The sequence below is a fragment of the Leptonotus elevatus genome, chromosome 5 (assembly GCF_054856555.1).
Source record: "Leptonotus elevatus isolate MCC_2025b chromosome 5, RoL_Lele_1.0, whole genome shotgun sequence".
NCBI classification, from domain to species: Eukaryota; Metazoa; Chordata; class Actinopteri; order Syngnathiformes; family Syngnathidae; genus Leptonotus; species Leptonotus elevatus.
Genome location: NC_141243.1, coordinates 3,585,665 through 3,606,028, shown reverse-complemented (window position 1 = coordinate 3,606,028; position 20,364 = coordinate 3,585,665). Strand labels below are relative to the sequence as shown.

Here is a 20,364-nt window from a genome sequence, read left to right as displayed (position 1 = left end):
AGCAAGTATTTGATTATTTCGAAATATTTCAAAGCTTCATGCACGTGACACCAAAATATAGGTCATCATCACATTCTGCACTGTAGTATCTGCAATGTTGAATGTTTGCATGCCTTGCTTTCATCCCCAAGCCCCCCCCCCCTCCACTTTGAAATACTGATCCTTTTTGAAACTGTAATTTGAAAGCCTAAATATTATTTTGAAAATGTACTTAGCAACCTTAACCCTAATTTGAAACCCTTATTTTTATTTACAATCACACTTTGAAAAACTTATTTGAAACCCGAACCCTAATTTGAAAACTTTACTTCAAAACCCTACTTTAAAATCCTAACCCCTGTAAACACCCTCTACCTTCTGTGAAACGCTGCTTTCAAAACGCAAGGAAGAACAAATAATTAAACTTTTAAATCCAGCACAAAAAATGGTTTAAATTGCACAAAGCGGTCTTTATCACCCCCTGGTGGTAACTTTTAGACACTGCTTGCAATTGGTCAGCAAAATTCGCATTTGGTTGCAAACTATGATAGTACAATTATATTTAATTTAAATATTATCTATTCTACTTTTTCTGTGTAAATATATCTATGTATATATACAAGAGGTAAGAATAAAATAAAATAAAACTATCTATAATATTTTTTAAATTGTCATTGACATATTTACATAAATGTAAATATTTTATTTTGTAGATATACATAAACTAATAGTTTTTAAAATGTAAATTAAATACGTGTATAGAATAAAAAAATATACATATTTACAGCATATACAACATATCCTAGTTAAAACGGTTTATGTCCATACATAAATGTGTTTTTACATTAAATAAAATATACTTAACTAAAATAATTTCTAAATCTCACTATATTTACAAATAAAATATCTACAAATATGTGTTTTAAAAAATGTATTTTTTGTCAAAAGTATATGATTAAAACACACACACAAATGTATCAAAAGTTTTTTTTTTAATCTATATTCGCTCAATTTTGGAGCATCGATGACGCCTTTCTTCATAAAACACACAAACTATGCCTCCAGCATACAGTACATACATTACAGTGGATATAAAAAGTCTACACACCCCTACAGAAATGGCAGTTTTCTTGTGGTTCACAAAAATATTTGAAACATTTACAAAGCTAACAAACAAACACGAGTTTCTGCCACTCATTCACAAGTACTACTTTTACTGTATTATGTACTGGTATGCATACACGACACATATGATTTGTTGAGTTGCCTCTTGTGGTCCAGGACAAACCGAAGTGCTCACGCCAGACTCCCAATGACAACACGTGACACTCTATATATTCAAATACTTCTAACTAAGGCACCGTGTGCATACTTGTGTGCATTTCCTTTACAGTTCGTTACCTAAAAAAAAATACACAAACTCCAGATTACGCACGCATTTTGTAACACATCATCGACAACGGCGCATGTGTTAGTTGCAACTTTTTTTCTTTTTTTTTATTCAAATGAGCACAATATTTACAATACGATGATGTCACAACTCGGAGCCAATCACAGTGCAGGATGCGACAAATTGAACCGCAAAAGTGCAGTGAATGTACTTAGATTTTTATTGTATTATTTTTTTATGCAAATAAGCAGCGTTTTTCCCACGCGTCGGCTCAAACGTGTTCGTCTTGGTCGAGCGCGGTGAGGTCGGTCGCGGTGACCATGAACATGCTGCGTCCCCTCTCCAGCCGACTCTTCTTGTCGGTGAGGCGGAAGGCTTCCATGAACTCGTCGATGTCGATGGCGCCGTCGCGGTTGCTGTCGATGGCCACCGCCAGCTCCGAGATGGCCTCGTCCGTGATCTCCATCTTCAGGTACGCGCTCAGCAGCTTCCACGTCTGCCGGAAGTCCGACGGCGAGATGAAACCTGGGGAATAGAACAAGAATGAATCAAGAAATAAGATTTGGGTAAATATGCTCAATGTGATGAGGAGGAGGGGGAAAAAATAAAAATTAGGTGGAGGGGGGGGGGGGGGGGGAGTGTTGCATCTCGGTGGGGGAAGTGAAGAGCAGTAGATCAGTGGGTTAATCTCCGTCCTAATCTGGAGGATTCCAGAGGACGTCACGGGCGGATTAGAGCGACACACGTTGGCCTACACAATAAATCATGTGACACACAGATGATGATGATGATGATGATGATGATGATGATGATGATGATGTCACTGTGTGTGTGCGCGCGCGTGTAGACCGCATTGAGCGACTCTTCTTATTCAAAGTATATTTGAATAATAAATTCTCATTTTATAAATGATTTCATTCTAATGAATTGACAGTTAGTTACCAAAGCAGGCAAGTATGTTTAATTGGATATGCAGTCCATTATATTACTAAATCAATGATCAATACTCACATTTTAATTGTTTATACTTACCGTGAATTTAATTGGCAAAATAGTTTCATAAAATAAAGGAATAGAAAAAAACGTGTTTGTACAGAGGTTTATTTTCATTGTAAATAATTTATCATTACTTAAAACTATCTTAATTACAATGAATTAAACAATAATTCAATTTAATGTGTATTTAAATATTTTTAGCAATAAAATAAATGTTTTTTTTTAAACTTTTTTAGATTCTGATATTTATACTTAATTTAAAAATAATTAATTTGTAAAATAAGTATTGGCGGAATTTAGTAAATTAACAAATAGTTAATAATTTATATATAATTATTTTCTAAATTTTAGATTTGATTTAGGTTTAGTTAAATAAATGTAATGTTTTATTGACTAATGAAATAACAATACATTTTTATTTTTGTCCACATCATTTTTAATCAACCAATTAATTCAATAAAATACATATCTTTTTTTTTTTTTCACTTTTTTTTTTCAATGAACCAATGCAGTTAAAAAATCAATACATTTGACTGAGCAAATTTTAGGCAAAAAACATCTGAATCAAAGTAGGAGACGTTCGCTAACATAAACAAACGCTTGGTAGGCGGGATTACAGAACGGGCCGGCGCCGTTACGTCGCCATAGTTTGTGCTCACCTGCGATGCCGACGTCGGCGCGTACGTATCTCACCTGAGTTATCCGTGTCGATGATCCTGAAGATGGTCTCCAGGGTGGAGCGGTGGCGGTACAAGGTCTCAAGCAGACATTGGTCAATATGCTACATGGTGAAGAAGAAGAAAAAAAAGACCCCACTGTGACGTAGTAACAACAAGAGAATGCAGTTTGCGTCATTTCGGAAATTACGTCAGCGTTGGCCCCTTTGATGGCGAGCTCGTTGAACCACTGCTGGTAGTCGATGAAGCCGCCGCCGCCGCGCTTGCTGATGACCAGCTGAGAGCGCAACATCCGCCAGGGAAGGCCCAATCGCATCACGCTCTCCACCGCCGTCACCCAATCCGTCACCGACACCAGACCTGGCAACCGCAACCACACAATCAATACAGCTGTTTGGCCGCGCTGGAGTCGATTGCGATTTTCAAATATGGATCGGATTCCCATAATATTTTGCACTTTATGCCAAATTGGTGATCAGCTGACGTTCTGTGCTATCTAAAATTTCACGCCATATAACTTCAATTTTGTTTTCGTTCTCCTACAATATTTTGGAAAAAAATTGGGGGTGGGGGGCGGGGGTTGTCAGGTTTTTACTGTATTTTAGAGGCATTCTTTTTTTCAATTACACGCAAGTTTTGTCAATTTGTGGGCCGGGCTGGTCCCAATCCCCTGCAAGCAGCAAAATTAGATTAGTAAGATAGGTTATCTTTTTTTTCTTTTTTTTAACTTGATGATCAGTTATAAAAAAAAAAAAAAGTAAACCAAAATAATTGAAAAAATACCCCCAATTTTTTTTTAATTAAGTATCACAGATATTTAAAAATACTAAATATCTTTTAAAATATTTTTATTTAATATAAAGAATAAATTAAATATTTAAAAACACACTAAATACTAACTAAATATTAAAAAATAAATAAAGTATGTTAAAAAAAAAAATTTAATTAGAAAAAAAATGGGGAAAAAATCTATAAATATGTGAATCTAAAAGCAAAAACAAAAAACTCACACAATTGAAAAAAACACTGAAACTGTGTTTTCAATCAAAAATAGGCACACAAAAAAGGTTCTAAAATTAAATAAAAAAAATAATTTAATATTTAAAAATACTAAATATCTTTCGAAATATTTTATTTAATATAAAAAAAAGTATTAAATATTTCAAAATAAACTAAGTACTAACAAAATATTAACAAATATGAAAACTAAATATGTTAAATAATTTTTATATTAGAAAATATTTTGGGGGAAAAATCTATAAATATGTGAATCTATCATTTTGAATTGAAAAAAAACACAGAAAATGTGTTTTCCATGAAAAATAGGAGGGGGGGCAAAAACAAACAAACAAACAATTAAAAAAAATAATAATATAAAAAATAATTAAATATTTAAAAATACTAAATATTTTTTAAACTATTTTTATTTAATATAAAAAATATGAAAATTTGAAAAATATGTAAAAAATAAACTAAATACTAACGAAATATAAGTATAATAATATATAAATAAAGAATTTTCTTTTAATTCGGATTTTTGGTTTATTTTTATCTGTAAATATGTGAACAAGCCCATCTTCCAATTCCCTAACATTGGCACAGCAGCGAGAAGACGATGGACAACTTGTGCGCCGGGTAAAACCAGGACTGAGGCCCAATGTCTGTATGCCGTCCAAGATTTCCCAGACTGTAGATTTGGGTCAATGCCATCCTCTTTTATGGCGATAGCTTGCGAGTCGTGGTCCAAAGTACAAAAGGTTCAGCTCACGTTACTCGGCGGCTCGCGTGCGCGTGAGAAAATACAAACGGGATCCTCGGATGAGGCGGCTCGGCGAAACTCACCCGTGTTGTCGCAGTCGAAACTCCTGAAGGCACAAATGAGGTCCGACTTGTGGGAAAACAGCTGCTCCCGAAGGACTTTGAGGGCCGAGCGCTCCGTCTGCCCGGCGCTGCTCACCAAAATCACACAAACGCAACACAAATAAGCTTCAGGCGGGTCCGTGGAGAAACGTCTCCGCCGTAGAGGTCCCCGCAATCCCCGCAGGTCCGAGGAGTCAGCCGGTACCTTTGTCGGGCCGTGAGTTCTCTGGTCATGCTGCTGGCCTGGTACTGAACCAGGTAAGGCACCAGGTCGGGTCCCAGTTTGACGTAGGCCCCTCGGTTGCTCCCCACGTCGTAATAATTGGAGGCCGAGAAGAGCGTCAGGACCTTCGCGGGTTCGAGGCAAAAGGGCAGAAGGTTGACGACACGTGTTCAGTTTTGTTCAGGGATCTTGACCTTGAGGCTGGACTCGAGTCCTCAATGTGGACCGATCCGACTTCATACATTTTGCATTTATTAATCAAAACCGTGTCATATGCTAATTATTCAATGTGTTGATGTCAGCAGATTGTTCCAGAATTGTTTTGCAAGTTGAAGAGTTTTGCTCGGACCAACCAATCCAATGAGTCGGATGTCGGAGCTGCATCACAACACAAACATGCGACAGCAGCATCCGACACGTAGACATTCTTTCTTTTCTTTTTCTTTTTTCGAACTTTCCTTCCTGTTTTGGGACTTTTTTTTGTTTTTCAGACATTTTGAGACTTTTCTGCCTTTCTGTCATATTTCTGACATATGGTCATTTTCGGACTCCCTTTTTTGGACATTTTAGGGCTATTTTTGGACTTTTTTGGGTCAGTTTTCTGACATTTTTGTGGACAGTCGATTTTGATATTTCTTCTTTTGTTTTGAAAAATGTTATGTTTACATTTCGAACATTTTCTTTTCTTCCTTTGTTTTTTAATACATTTTCTGACTTTCTTGGCAAACCCAAAAATATTTCATTGTAATTTTCTGCCTTTTTTTTGTTTTTGGACATTTTATGTTTACTTTTTGAACATTTTCTTTTCTGCCTCTTTTTTTTTTTTTTCAATTTCATGGACATTTTTCGGCTTCCTTTTTTGGACATTTTATAATAACTTTTTAGGCCATTTTTAAAACTTTCTCATCTACCTTTTGTCTCTTTTTCTGTCAACATAAAAATGTGGACTCTGACATTTTCCAAAAATATTTAACTCATTCACTGCCATAAATTCATTGGGGGAAAAAAAGATTATAAAAAATTTTGGGTGTCGGGCGATTACATTTTTGAATTGTAATTAATCGCATGACTTCACTAATTAACTCACGATTAATCACAAATGTTATATCTGTTCTAAATGTACAATAAAAAACAAATCTAGGCTTTCATACTATTAGCACAAGTGGAAAACATTTTTTAACTAATAAAAATAGTTCAAATGAATTTTTGACGTTTAAAGCCGTCAATGGCAGTGAATGAGTTAATTAATTTATGTAAATAAATGATTGATTTAAATCTTTTTTTAATCTAAAAAAATACAAATAAAGATGTAAAAAAAAAAGACTAATTTAATTTCTACTATTTTTCCAGAGAAAATCCACAGGAGAGGGACGAAAAGAGCAGACCATCGTGTAGAATGGAATATATTTTCATGGAGGAAATATTGTGATATCTACACGTTGGTCAGTGTTCCGCCACCACTATAATCCAAAGATAAAAGCGTGTGCGAGTGAGCGGTCACCTTGCGGTTGTGGCAGAACTCGTAGCCGTCCTGTTTGCACTCGTGCGAGCGTACGATGAGCTGCATGTTGTGCCTGGCCAGGAAGTCCTCGGTCACGTCGGGGCCCCAATAGCATCCGCCGCCTCTCAGCTCGTTGGGTATGCAGCCGTCCTGCGACATGGGGTCGCTCCACAGCAGGTCCAGGATCTGGAAAAAGATTGTTCCACATTTGGCATTTTGGCAAATATCGGCATCGGAATCCGATGAAGCTGAGCGGCGAATGCTTGCGAACGTAGCAAATTTTGGCTTTTCATCAGGATTTGTAAGATGTTCACAGACAGTTTTTACTTGCCATAAAGACTTTTTTTTAAAACATATTCAGAGAATTTTTCACTGTTTGCGAAGATCTTTTGAAAGCTTTTACTAACCCTGACGAAACCTCCAAGTCAGCTACATTCGCATGCGTGAAATTGCCGCTCAGAGAGATACAAAGAACTTTTCATTTATTGACTTATTTAAAGTTCCACTTCATAAAAAACGACGCTGACACTGGGAACTCCCTACACTTTTTTTTTTTTTTATGTTTTAAATTTTTTTATTAACTCATTCACTCCCAGCCATTTTCACTGAAGCAACCCCCTTTGCTCCCGGCTGTTTTACTGGATTTTGGCCCACAGAATCTTGTGTTCTATTGCTATAAAAAGTCCCGAGGAGTTTACTTTTAGCACAAGAATAAGTACGCTCCAAAAATAAACTTAAATGACTTACTCTATATTATGTACTTAAAGTATCGTACGTTTTGTTTCTGGCACTTTTGCATTGCCGTCTCCCGCTCAGTCGTGCCCGCCTGAACCTGAACCGCTTTTCTTACAGCTCCTTCAAGTGACGACGGAGAGTTGGAAAAGCAGATTGAGCCTGGGGAGGATTAATGACGCGTGGATTAGCGCATCCGAAAGCCAAGACGCGCAGGCGAGCGACTGCCGCTCAAGCGTTTACCGATTACTGACTGCCAGGGCGCTTTTAGTCCACCGGGGTCGCGACCTGGAAGCAAATGACGTTGTTGTGACAGCTTGAGGATGACGTCTTCTGATCTGGGGAACCCGTTGACGGCCGGCCGGCTTTTTGCCGCGGCTCGATGGCTTCCAGCTCACCTGCTTCCACTCTTCCTTGCCGCTGTCGCTAGCGACCGACTCCAAAGAGGCCCGGGTTTCTTTTTCTCCCTGCTGGCAATTCTTCAGCCCGTCCTCCACGTTGACCTTGATCCGATCGGAAAAGTCCTGCAGGGAGCGGTTGGGGAAGCCGTCGCGGGTGACCAGCGGTTTGGGACACGTGAAGGAAGCCCGCCGCTGGAAGAGCCTGTGATTGGCCAGGTCGTCGTCCACGTCGGAGTCGATGGACGCGCCCGTGGAGCTCTGCTGCTTCTTCTTCTTCTTGGGAGGCCGAAGCGCCGAAACGTACTGGCGGGAAAAAAAAACGCGGCCGGCGGACTTCAGAGCATTTCGCGACTCAGAAAGCAGGACGGCGCGGCTCACTCACGGTGTGTCGGTCCGCTTTTGCCAGCACGCCGAGGTCGGTGGAGTCCGAAATGCCGCCGTGCAAGACCAGAACTTTCTGGTCGATCACCGTCGCCAGTGGCAACCAGCTGAAGATCTTCTGGAGCAGTTTTAGGATCCGTTTGCCGTGCATCTGCGCAAAAATCAACAAAGACGTCTCATTTCTGCTTGTTGACAAGCAGACGTTTGTTGGCCAATTCTGGAACACACTTTGGCAGATATACAAAGGCGAGTTTTGAGTGGGATGTATGTTATGTCCGTTAAATCTAGGGGTGTGCCCAAAAAAAAAATCGATTCTCATAAGAATCACGATTCTCATTTAGTACGATTCACAAACGATTTTAAATGTCCCAAAATCGATTTTATTGAAATTGTTTTATACTGTCTTGCCTTTGTCTGTGTGTGCCTTTATTTGTAGCGCTGTTCATGTTGTACCCGGTTTGGCCACTGAGGGGCAGTGTGGTTCCACGCGGTCTAATACACTGTTAAATTGTAGCCACATTAGAGAGTAGAAGGAAAAAGTCACAATCAAGTTTTTCCAATAAAAGTTGTTGTTTTTTTTCAGCGTGGAGCCGTTCTTTTGAGTGATAAAAGTGCCGCGAGTAGCGCGCTAATTAGCATTAGCGAGTCAGACTGCAGTCGATCATTACAATTCCTTGCACATCTACAGATTGAAGCAAAAATCAGTGTCAATCAAATCGTTCTGAATCAAAGATCGCTCTTAATCTAAATCGAATCGCAGACCCAAAAATCGTAATAAACGTAATCGTGAGACATTCAAAGATTCCCACCTAGTTAAATCCAGAGTCCGTTGATTATTTCTACATTATATAATATGGTGATATTAAGATTGCCACAATATTAAAAGCAGCACATCTGTTAGAAAGGCAGGTTGTATTCCATTCATGCAGTTAGTTTATTAGTGCAGTTAAATTTTAGTTAGGAATGTTTTGACCACTGCAAACCAGCAAATATTTTTCAACATCTCCGTCCCAAAAAATGGCGGCTCGCTTCAGCCAAACACAACATTGTGAATTACATAGACCATGATGCTTTGCGGCGCTGAGCCAATAGGAGCACATGACCAAGTCTATTTTTTAAAACACAATATTGTGCTTTTTTTTTACACTTTTAAAAAATTTAATCAGGGGTGTCAGACAATTAAATTTTTTAATCATAATTAATTGCATGACTTTAATAGTTAACTCATGATTAATCGCAAATTTTATATCTGTTCTAAATGTACAATAAACTTTTTCATACTCTTGTTAACATAAAAGTGTGGGGGGGGGGGTTTATAAAAAATCATAACATGTGAGTGTGATATTGATTTGTGTTGGTCATTATTCTGCCACTAGATGGCATAATTGCATTTTTAAGACATTGGTGACAGCTCAGTACAATTTTTCCATTTCATAGGAGCTATTTAATCTTTAACATGAAGTAACTTGTGAAATTCTGCACATTTTTCAAAAGGTAAAATACAACTTGACCCCAGTCTCCACAAATATATCAATATAAATATTATTATTACATTTATTACTGCTAAATTTTGACTGCGTTGCGACTGGAATTCCCCCCAGTACGGATTTTCCAAGAAAGAGGCGGTCATTAATTGCGCGTTAAAAGAATTGGTGGAGTTAAAGGAACTTTAAATAAACTCAACATTTTTTAATTTATATTTTTTGGAGAGTTTTTATATCGTGAGGTTCAAAATCGTGATATTTCTCATTTCGTGATATTTGGATATCCCTAATAATAAGAATACGGAGCCAGCGTTTGGGCCCGGTCCGAGTCATCGGAGGTCAAATGCCCCGCAGGCATCCAAATGAATGGCCGTTAATCCTCTTAAGTAAGGAGGAGGAGCAACGGGGTCAGCACGTGTCGCTCAAATAGAGACGACGACAAAGGAGGGAAACGTACCTTGTATTTGGTCAACACTTCCTTGGTGAAGCCGTACCTGCCACAGTCACACAAACCAGGAAATACATGAATTGTTTCCCGGTAGTTTCCCCCACGGCCTTGGCGGAGGTCGCTCGCGTACCGCAGGTTGATGATGTGGTCCTCGTGGTTGCCTCGGTTCAGGTGCACCTCGGTGGGGTAGACCAGCAAGAAGGCGAAGAGGATGAGGAGGATCTCCATGGAGTCTTTGCCTCGGTCCACAAAGTCGCCGTTGAAGACGTAAGGCTTCTCCAGGGACGGCGTTCCGTTCTGTGAGAAAACCACGTGGAAAGGGGACGTCAGCTCGGGAAAAAAAAAAGTTTTCTATGCAAATTCTGGTTAATATTGCGTTAAGCAGCAAAATCCAATCAATATCAGAAGGCGGCCATTTTGCCACTTGCTGTCGAGTGAAAATGACATCACAGTTGCTCAACTCTCAGGTAGCAACCAATCAGAGAACAGCGGAGCTGTGATTGGTCGTTGCCTGAGACCAGAGCGACTGTGATGTCATCTTCAGTCGACAGCAAGTGGCAAAATGGCCGCCCCCTGAAATGGATGAAAATGGATGGATTTTGCTTCATAACTCATATTCCACAAATGTAATATTAACTCATTCACTGTCATTGACGGCTATAGATGTCGAAAATTCACTTTATTTCTACAAGCTTAACATTTTTTTCCACTTTTGCTAACATAAGTCTGAAAACCTAGAATTTTTTTTATTGTACATTTAGAACAGATATAAAATTTGTCCATGATGACGTCATGATTAAAAAAATATATATCGCTGGACGCCCCCTAATTTAATTTAAAAAACTTTTTTAAGAAAAGATGATAATGAAAATATTTTTTAATAATTCAAAAAGATTAAAAACTAAAGAAAAATAATTTCAATTACTTTTTTAAGAAAATATTACAAAAAATTGGAAACAATTATAATTACTTTTTTTAATAGAAAAGATTAATAAAAAAATAGAAAAAAAATAGAAAAAAATATTATTAAAAATTAGGGGCATCAGGCAATTAAAAATTGTAATCGTAATTAATTGCATGACTTCACTAGTTAACTATATATCTGTTCTATATGTTTTAAAACAGTTTTTCATACTCTTGTTAACAAAACGAATGGAAATAGTTCAAATAAATGTTGATGTCTATAACCGTCAATGGCAGTGAATGAGTTCATCAGAATGTCATGTTTACACTCGTGAGGTCACATATAACATATTATTGTCAAGAAATGTTAAGGCTTCTTGCGTTATCCAAACATAAAAATGTTTTCAAGTTGGAATTTAAAGTAGTTGCACATTTGTCCAGAACGAGACCCCTCAATAAAAAGTGCCCTTTTCTCATTCTTCTCATTTAAATTTGCTGCTCTTTTTCGAGTTTACCTTATAGAAAATCAACAGCAGGTCTTCCAGCTGCCCGTGCAAATCACCTGACAACAAGAAAAGCGATCACATACAAATCATCCGATCATCAACCATTAGCCCCACCGTAAGTTGTTTATATATAATACAGAGCCTGACCGCAAATGGTGATTTCCTTGCTGTGGCATGTGGAGATGCGGCTGATGTTGGGCAACTTGCGCAGCAGCTTCCACGTCTCCAGGAGGAGCTGCAGGACGTAGCGCGAGTGCAGCTGCTGCTAGCAAAGAGGCGACGTTGGCGGGACAGGGGACGAGACCAGGCCGACATTTTTTTTTTTTTAAACACATCCATGTTCATTTTCAACTGAACAACAATTTGCTGTTTCCCCCAGTGTCATTGAACGCAACACAAGGTCGAGCGCAATGGAACGCACCTTCTTGTTCCTGAAGGCCTCCACCATGCAGACGACCTGCTCCACGTGCAGAGGGAAGCACAGGTGAGGACCCGAGTAGATCTCGGGCACCTCGATGTTCTCGTAGCAGAAGTAACGCTCCCACTCGGCGTCGCGGCACACCTCGTTCTCGCGGAAGATGTGCGAGATCAGGTTTCCTGCAAGGTCGGACCAACGTCTTTTTTAGAGGGGCGGCGTCGGTGCGCCGACGGCGAGGGGTTCGAATGAGGGCGACTCGAGCTCACGTTCATTGCTTGATGGTGTGAAGTTGTCCATGAGGTAGCCCAGGAAGTTATACAGCTGCCGAGACAGAAGGAGAGACTTCAAGGTTTGTTTGTTTCACGTCGCTCAATGAAATTGAGCAAAGACTCACAAAAATGCCTCATGAAACCGAGCCTGAAAAGACACAGGAAGTCGGCCATTTTGCTTTGAAGCGACCATTTTAGGGTCCTTCATAGACCAATTTATCTTGGAGATTTGTACAATTGCTACTAAGTATACCAATAAATAAATATATAATAAAATAAATACATAAAATAATAAAATAAAATTTATATAATTTCCGTTTTCGTCATACAACAATAATTGAGAATGCGCCGTAAAAACAAAACTACAATTAAGATTACAAGCAGTGATGAAAGAATTCTTGAAATGATTTGACGCAGCTCGTCTTGCACCCAAAAAGTTTGTCAATTTAACTCATTCACTGCCATTGACGGCTATAGACGTCAAAAGTTCATTTGAACTTTTTCTATTCGTTTCACTTTTTTTTCTCCCACTTTTGTATGAAACCCTAGAATTGTTTTATTGTTCATTTAGAACAGATATAAAATTTGTGATTAATCGTGAGTTAACTATTAAAGTCATGCGATTAATTACAATTAAAAACTTTAATCGTCTGACACTCCTAATTTTTAATTATCTTTTCTTATTTTTTTATTAGGGACATCAGGCGATTACATTTTTTTATTGTAATTAATCACATGACTAAAGTAAAAAAGTTAAAAAAAATTCTAACAAAAGTGGAAAAAATTGTGAAACTAATAAATAGTTCAAATGAAATTTTGACGTCTATAGCCGTCAATGGTAGGGAATGAGTTAATTTCATTTCAAGCCAAACTTTTTTTTTTGTATACATCCAGTTATGATAGATGTGTCCACCCAGTTTTGTGTCAATGGGGGAAGCTTGTGTCTGTTTTTTTAATTTTTTTTAATCCTCACCTTGATCTGAGCCTGCTCTCCCGAGTACTCGATGGACTGGAAGATGTGCCAGGTGTACCTCCTCCTCATCTCCATGCGTGCAACATACTGACGGTACCACTGCTGGATCAGGACGGCCGCCCTGATCGCTGCGAAAATCAAAGCACACCATCAGGAAGCAGCTTTTATTTATCTTTCATTTCTTTGATTTAGCATTAGCATTAGCATCTTTGTAGCATAAAACCTAATGTACAGTTGTTGTTTTTCTGAAAATGACCAACATAGTTGTATTACAGTATTTTATTTTTTATGTGTGTTGATTAGGGACAGCTATACGTTTTTCATATATTTTTCTTTTAAAGAATGAAATAAATGTTTTAAATAGAATTTTTGAATTGAATTGAACAGTGAAGTTGTAGGTTTGTGCCTGCTAGCCTTGTGGCAAAATGTCAAGTCAAAATGTAAATGAATTGGGAGAAAAAATAATGATGAAAAAAAAACCTTAAATGTGAAAAGAATATAACATAAAAACATTTACGATTTCTCTTCTACATTTAACATTTAAATTGCTATGTACTTAATGTATCTCAACAAATTAAATACATTAAGAACATATAAAAATGTAATTCCTTAAGTAATTGAAATTTTAAAACACACAACCGTGTTTTATTGATCTTGTTTTTATTATGCACATTTGGAATTATAAAGAATATATGAAATGCATACAATACATTGTAATATATTAAATGAATTGCCTGTTTTTGACAAAAGAGTAATAAAACCCTTTTTCTTTTTATTCAAATATTTTATACAGTATGTTTTAATTAATTCTTAATGTTAATTTTAATCACAATTATTTTCCATTTCTTTTGATGGATACAATAAATACATCAAAATATATTAATCCGAATTTTAAAAAAAACACTTAATTAAAACATACAAATTAAACTTTACACAAAAAAATAAAATAAAGATGCATTTCAATTTGGCATCCTTTTGGTAAAAAAAATTAAAAAATAAACTTTTTGCCGATCCAAGGTTTTTTTTTCTGATTTTCTCTAGTTAATTTCCTCGTATTCTAATAAAATTGACTTAAAAGAAACTAATAATGGAAAATCGTCATTAAAGCAAGGCTACCACAACAAAAACTAATTAAAAGCATCTCGTCCGACTAATAAGCACAAAACCAAACCAAAGAGCAGATGCGGCTTACATGTGATGCCTGCAAAAGAGCAGCAGAAACAAAACAAGGAAGCAAAGAAAACACATTATTGATGACATTCTTTCGATGCATGGGAATGTGCGGAGCATCACAAGCTCACCTTTGACCGGGTGCTTGTGGAACTGGTTGGACTTGGAGACGCCACATCCCATGACTGTTCCTGCAACAATGACGAGCACCCAAAAAAAAAAAAAAAACATCACTCCAGGATTGGCACACAGCAGAGACACTAAATAATGAGCCGCTTTATGACCATTTGTTGACATTTACTCCAAACTGAAAATAACCGTGGACGGTGAACCACATGCTGCTTCACAAAGACGCGATCATCTGATCGTGTGGCAGCCCCAAATCAACATTGAAAAAGATGCGAAGGATCATTGCAATGCTGTATGTGTGCAAAATGGACAAAAGTATTGGGACAGCAAAGGGATCAGCGGGGGAAGCTTTCAGGCACAAATTCTCCGAAGGCTTAAGACGCTACTCAGCTCGCCAATCAGTCACACGGCACGGGAGCATTTCAAATTCAAACGTACTCAATCCCTCAGATCGTTCAAAAACAAAGTTTGACAATGAAGCCATTTCCAAATGGCACTTTTGTCACGTCTTATGTAAAAGTCAAAAGTGAGTTCATTTAATTTTAAAAACGGAATCCTTCCCATACATTTTTATTAGGCACACAGAAAAGCATTAATATAAATAAACAATGAATAAAAAATACATGTATACGTTGTGTAAAGTGCATTTATTTCTAAGAATATCTAAACACTGAGAACAAAACATGTTTAAACAAATATTAATATTAACATGTGCAAGCAAAAGTGTAATTTTAATTTTCACTTGAGGGATTGTAATGAATAGAGCACTTAAGTGAACAAGAGGGAAAAAAAGTAGAAACAAGGAGAAAAAAATATTGGGGTTGGTGAGCCAACATCCATTTTTCGTAGAGTATTATTATTTATTTATTTATTTATTTAATTTTCTGAGAGAGCTAAGTGTTGTTCGGTTGTGTGTGTGCATACGTGCGTGCGTGTGAGTGTGTGCTCATTAATTCACCTAAAACCTATTATTATTATTGTTGTTGACGTTGCATCTCCAATCATTCAAGATTTGTTTTTGTAAAAAAAAAAAAAACTATTGCAATTGAATGGGCATAAATTATTAACAGATTTTCCACTGTACTGTATATGTAATTTTCAAAATTAATATGTTCCAATAGCAAAAAAGACCTTTTAAAAAAAAATTTGTGGCGCAACAAAGAATTATAATAAATTTAAAAAGTGTTTTAAAAAATATTACTCAAACGTATTTTATAAGTGAAATAATGTAAATGTAAACATTTATTAAAAATATAAATAAAATCCTTTAAAAAAAAAGCCCATTCATATTTTTTTCATTTATTTTGCTATAGGCTGTATGTAACCAGCAGATAGATAGATAGATAGATAGATAGATAGATAGATAGATAGATAGATAGATAGATAGATAGATAGATAGATAGATAGATAGATAGATAGATAGATAGATAGATAGATAGATAGATAGATAGATAGATAGATAGATAGATATTTGAAAACATACGTGGTCTATCCAGTCACCACGTCCAGGGTGCATTTATTGTGACATCTGTAGTGCGTCGTCATCCTCCACCCGTCCAGTCAGGTGAAGAGGTTTTGGGTGGCCATCTTGGAGGAACAACAGGAGAAGCCCAAATCCAAAAGACGTCCTCGGTTGTGTTGCGCGTCTTCGCGCACTCTGCACTGACCCAAAGCTGCTTCGCTCTTTAGTCCCTCGCGGCATCGTCGAGGCACAAGTGGATTAGAGGCGCTAATTGCTTAATGAGACGCGACAGGCCGCTCGCACGAGACTGCACAAGCAAGCGCAGATGGTCGGAAGCAGGTCAACATCAGAATTGATATCAGCAATGTTTCTTCCAAGACGAACGTGCGTAGTTGACATTACTTTCCTGTAGCCTTGAAATGGCAATATTGGTAACTATCATTCAAAATGGCCGGCACATACCTGGCTAAGAAAGCAATGCTTATGAGGAAAATAGCGATTAAGTCTTTCTTATATTTTAGAGTTGCAATACCACACGTCCCAACAAACTGATTTGACTGATTTAACTCTCTTTATTTGTCAGTTTGACCGTAAATTCCAACTGGAAGTGACAAACAGCTTGAAGCGAGCACGATTTGCCTCTAATTTGGTGAACTTTGGTGTCTTCTTGTTTTCATTATAGTCTCCCTATTTTTGACAGGTGAACGGGTGCTAAAGTACACTTTAAAAGTGTGTTTTAAAGGTGTTTAGAGCAAATGGGAGCGTTAACTCACTATAAATTTCACCTATTGCGGCTAGTCTTGGTATGTATCCTCTGCAATAAACAGGGTTTTACTGCATTATCATTTTAAATGTTCTTAATAAGTAAAAATGTTTGAAATTACTACCAAAAAAACAAGCAAACTTTTTTATTTTTTTATTTTTAATAATTTGGCTATTATCCGGTTAAAAAGTGTTTGCCTGTCCTAAATGTATTAATTGAATGAATTACTTATTTTGTTTTATTTATTCATTACATCAATCATAATGTAGTGATTATTGAGTTGTTGTTTTTTTAAATATATATATATAAAGTAAAACAATATCAGAAACAGCAAGGTGTGTCTAACTGTATTTGATTTAAGGACTTTAAAAAGCCTGAATAAAAATAACAAGTGAAACTTTAATTAGGGCAATATTAAGTGTTTATTTAGCTTGCGGTGTTTCAATATATTTTTGGTAATTTTAAGTCTACAAACAATCATGACAAGCCCCATTTTAACCATAAAAATGTACATTAAAAATAATAATAATAATAATTGGACTAATTATCTGAATTGTTGATTACACTTAGCTGGTACGGCCCATTGCAAAATCTCATTTCAAACATAATTCAGCCCTGTGAGATAAATAAGCGTGCTACAAACACACAGTTTAGCAAAACGGTTGCTTAACAAACACTCTTAGACGCCTGCTGTTCTTGAACGGCGCCCTGGTGAGTGTATGCGGAAGTGTTTTGTAACAACTCCCTTACTAATAAAGTACACTAACGTGACTGCATATCCTCATTACATTGACTTAAATACAGCAATTAAGTACAATTTTTTGTGGTTTTGTTTTTGTGCTGCTTTACTTGAGAGGACCGTCCCGTTACATGTACCATATACCTAACCATAATAAACAAGACGAAGCAAGACTAAACTAAAAATAAAAGCAACAAAATTGGAATCTCATGGGTAAGATACACGTTATACTGACTTGAAATATATTTGTATTGATTCATTTGTGTTTTTTTTATTTTATTTTTTATTTTTTACTAAATCACTATAATTCTAGTAATAAAACAGTCAAGTTGTGAGTGAGCTTTCAAACAAATGCAATATGTATTTGATTAACCACTTAGGGATGATCGCCATTTTGTGTAGAGTAGACTTCCATTTTGTGCAAATGTAAAGTATTTGGGGGAAAAGTGTCAAATTCGGAAATGGAACTGTATTCCTGCTCCAAAACGGCACCTTTTAAAGTGTGAGTAGTTTTACTTTCGTTTTATTCCTACTGTGGTTAACTAAAAAGTCAAATTAGGAACTTCCCTAAACAGGGAAGACCCTAATTTGACTTTTTACACCTCTTAATATGGTTCCCGTCACCTCGCAATATCAACACTATAAAAAGGCATACACCTCTGTCATTTACGTCATCTGTAGCAGTTTAAGATCAACATTAATCAAATAACTTGACAAAAACATTAAATAAAATACATTATACTCACAGCGGTGCTATTCATTGAGTGAATTTCAAATTTTGTGCAGATCGTAGCAGATGTGTTTTTTTGATGGCTGGAACAAGTTTGGCTCTTACCAACCAATCAGAGGAGAGAAAAATGCTGATGTCATTGAGGGCCTGCACACTGGCCCTGTGGGCACAAATTTGGAATCTGGTTGGTTAGGCACCGGGCGGATTAGAGTGACATAACAACAGACTGAGGCTGAAATCTGATTTGATTTAATAAATAAAATAAAAATCCTAAGAATAAGTATCAGGGTTTTGGTTGTAAATGTACAGTGGATATAAAAAGTCTACACACCCCTCTTTGAATGTTTTTTTTAAATTTTTTATTCCAGGATGAATCATCCACCATCCAACCTTTTCAAGTAGAAATAACTGGTGTATTTACATCCAAATCAGGTGAACGGTGTAGGAATTACAACAGTTTGTAAACTGTACGTTTGTTTGTTTGTTTGATATCAAATCCACTCTAGTGGTGTTTAGTGTTGATGTCCTGACCGTATGGTTGCCATCAGACCATAACACATTTTCCCACGTGTTATGGAAATTTTGCTATAGTCTCATTTTTTTTCATTTGACAAAAAAACTGCCTTTTAAAAAGGGGCGCACAGACTTTTTGTCGTGCTTCTGAGGACCTGAATACCCCCCCCCCCCCCCTCCAAAAAAACAAACAGAAGAAGTAATAATCAATTCGAGAAGAAATGCAGCGTTCAGTGCCTTCGGCTAACTCAACGCCCATTCACCACCTTTGGAACAAGTGAGCTTTTCAATTCCCTTGCACCCGTTTGGTGTCGCCCTCTGTCGGCTAGGAAGAATGTCTTTTATTATGACATGAACACATGATGAGTGTTTACATCACCAAATGGACACGCCTTCACGTCGGTTTGCTAATCACTTGGTAACAGTGTGACTTTTATGAAACAGGGGCGGTAACAACTGGGAAGCCTTTAGTGCGTGTGCCGCTGTGAGTCTGCAGTGCCAGCATGAGGATCGCCGTGCTGGGAGCCAGCGGGCAGACGGGCCAGTTTGCGGTCAGCCAGGCGCTCCAGCAAGGCCACACCGTCACCGCCGTCGTCCGGAACCTTGACAAGCTCACCGTGCGGCATGACAATCTGAAGGTAATGACACGCCAGGGTTCAAAGTTCGCTTCGTATGGCTTGGAGGAAAGATGACAGCAGGCAAATGCAAGGAAGAAGAAGTCCATTGACCTGCATGTGAAAACGTCGTATTGACTCATTCACTGCCATTGACGGCTATAGACGTCAAAAATTCATTTGAACTATTTCTGTTAGTTTAACATTTTTTCCCCACTTTTGTTAGCAAGAGTATGAAAATCTAATTTAAAAACAATTGTATTAGAACAGATATAAAATTTGTGATTAATCGTGAGTTAACTAGTGAAGTCATGCGATTAATTACGATTAAAAAATGTAACGCCTGACGCCCCTAGTTTTTTTATAATCTTTTCTTTTAAAAAAAAAGAAAGAAAAAAAGATTATTAAAAATAAATAAATAAATAAAAAAGTTTTTGGTGGTTTTAAAGAACATATTATAAAAAATTTGGGGCGTCAGGCGATTAATTAAAAAAAAACTTACTACTCGGATTATGAAGTGTTGTTGAGTGGCACGTAGAATAAAAATTGAACTCATATCTCAAGGCACACCCTGTGCCTTGAGATATGAGTTGAAGTCGTTCTGTGACCACACTCGCATCTCAAATCACCTTGCCTCATTGAAATGAATAGAAATTCACTCCAATTTGTTCCAGCCTCCCACCCCTAAATAAAAATAAATAAATAACACTCGGCAATACTTTGACATTTTTCCTGGTTACGTGAAAATGTAGTTTGTCAGATTTCCTGTCCGTCCTCCGTGATGAAATGCGCGTCTCTGCCCCGCAGGTCGTGGAGGCTGACGTCTTCTCAGCGGACAGCCTCAAGGCTCATTTCAAGGGGACGGATGTGGTGGTCTCCTGCCTGGGTTTCTCCACCTCCTTCTTCTCCAGCGTGACGGGGTACACGCACTCCATGGGGGCCGTGATCGCAGCCATGCGCGAGGCGCGCGTCAACAGGATCATCGCCATGACGTCCTGGTACACGGACCGTGAGTTCACACCACAAGATATTTCTCAGGGAAAAGATATTTGTCAGTGGAGACGTATCACATTCAACGTACTTCCTTGACACCGATTATTGTA

At 37.5% G+C, this 20,364-nt stretch overlaps 2 protein-coding genes across 5 annotated transcripts in view; one reads left to right on the top strand and one right to left on the bottom strand.

Moving 5' to 3' along the window:
• Positions 1 to 952: 952 nt before the first annotated feature.
• On the bottom strand, positions 953 to 18,249 carry ppef2a (protein phosphatase with EF-hand domain 2a). Of its 4 annotated transcripts, none has more exons than XM_086077081.1 (18): positions 18,151 to 18,243; positions 15,924 to 16,209; positions 14,443 to 14,502; positions 13,142 to 13,269; positions 12,166 to 12,220; positions 11,903 to 12,078; positions 11,629 to 11,743; positions 11,491 to 11,537; positions 10,203 to 10,369; positions 10,082 to 10,118; positions 8,142 to 8,291; positions 7,757 to 8,062; positions 6,627 to 6,812; positions 5,108 to 5,250; positions 4,885 to 4,991; positions 3,233 to 3,402; positions 3,059 to 3,146; positions 953 to 1,894 (listed from the first exon to the last, which is right to left on the bottom strand). In XM_086077081.1, the coding sequence occupies exons 3-18, from the start codon at positions 14,492 to 14,494 to the stop codon at positions 1,641 to 1,643; spliced, it is 2,181 nt and encodes a 726-aa protein (XP_085933207.1). In that variant the 5' UTR covers positions 14,495 to 14,502; positions 15,924 to 16,209; positions 18,151 to 18,243; the 3' UTR covers positions 953 to 1,640. The 4 variants fall into 4 exon arrangements, with proteins under 4 accessions (XP_085933207.1, XP_085933208.1, XP_085933209.1 ...); XM_086077082.1 differs by having other exon boundaries at positions 15,924 to 16,123; positions 18,151 to 18,187; XM_086077083.1 differs by lacking the exon at positions 15,924 to 16,209 and having other exon boundaries at positions 18,151 to 18,249.
• LOC147173369 (flavin reductase (NADPH)-like) overlaps positions 17,395 to 20,364 on the top strand; it is a 4,156-nt gene continuing 1,186 nt past the window's right edge. Inside the window, exons 1-3 of the mRNA XM_086077087.1 lie at positions 17,395 to 17,617; positions 19,092 to 19,285; positions 20,069 to 20,270. Coding sequence (XP_085933213.1) covers positions 19,151 to 19,285; positions 20,069 to 20,270 — 337 coding nt within the window. The 5' untranslated portion in view covers positions 17,395 to 17,617; positions 19,092 to 19,150. The remainder of the gene's footprint in view (positions 17,618 to 19,091; positions 19,286 to 20,068; positions 20,271 to 20,364) is intronic.

Coding starts and splice junctions, on each gene's coding strand:
- ppef2a (XM_086077083.1), bottom strand. CDS start 14,494: ATGGGATGTGGCGTCTCCAAGTCCAACCAGTTCCACAAGCACCCGGTC. Junction 8,292..10,081: donor AAGTGTTGACCAAATACAAG/GTACGTTTCCCT, acceptor ATTTTTGCGCAG/ATGCACGGCAAACGGATCCT. Junction 5,251..6,626: donor AGTTCTGCCACAACCGCAAG/GTGACCGCTCAC, acceptor GAACCCGCGAAG/GTCCTGACGCTCTTCTCGGC.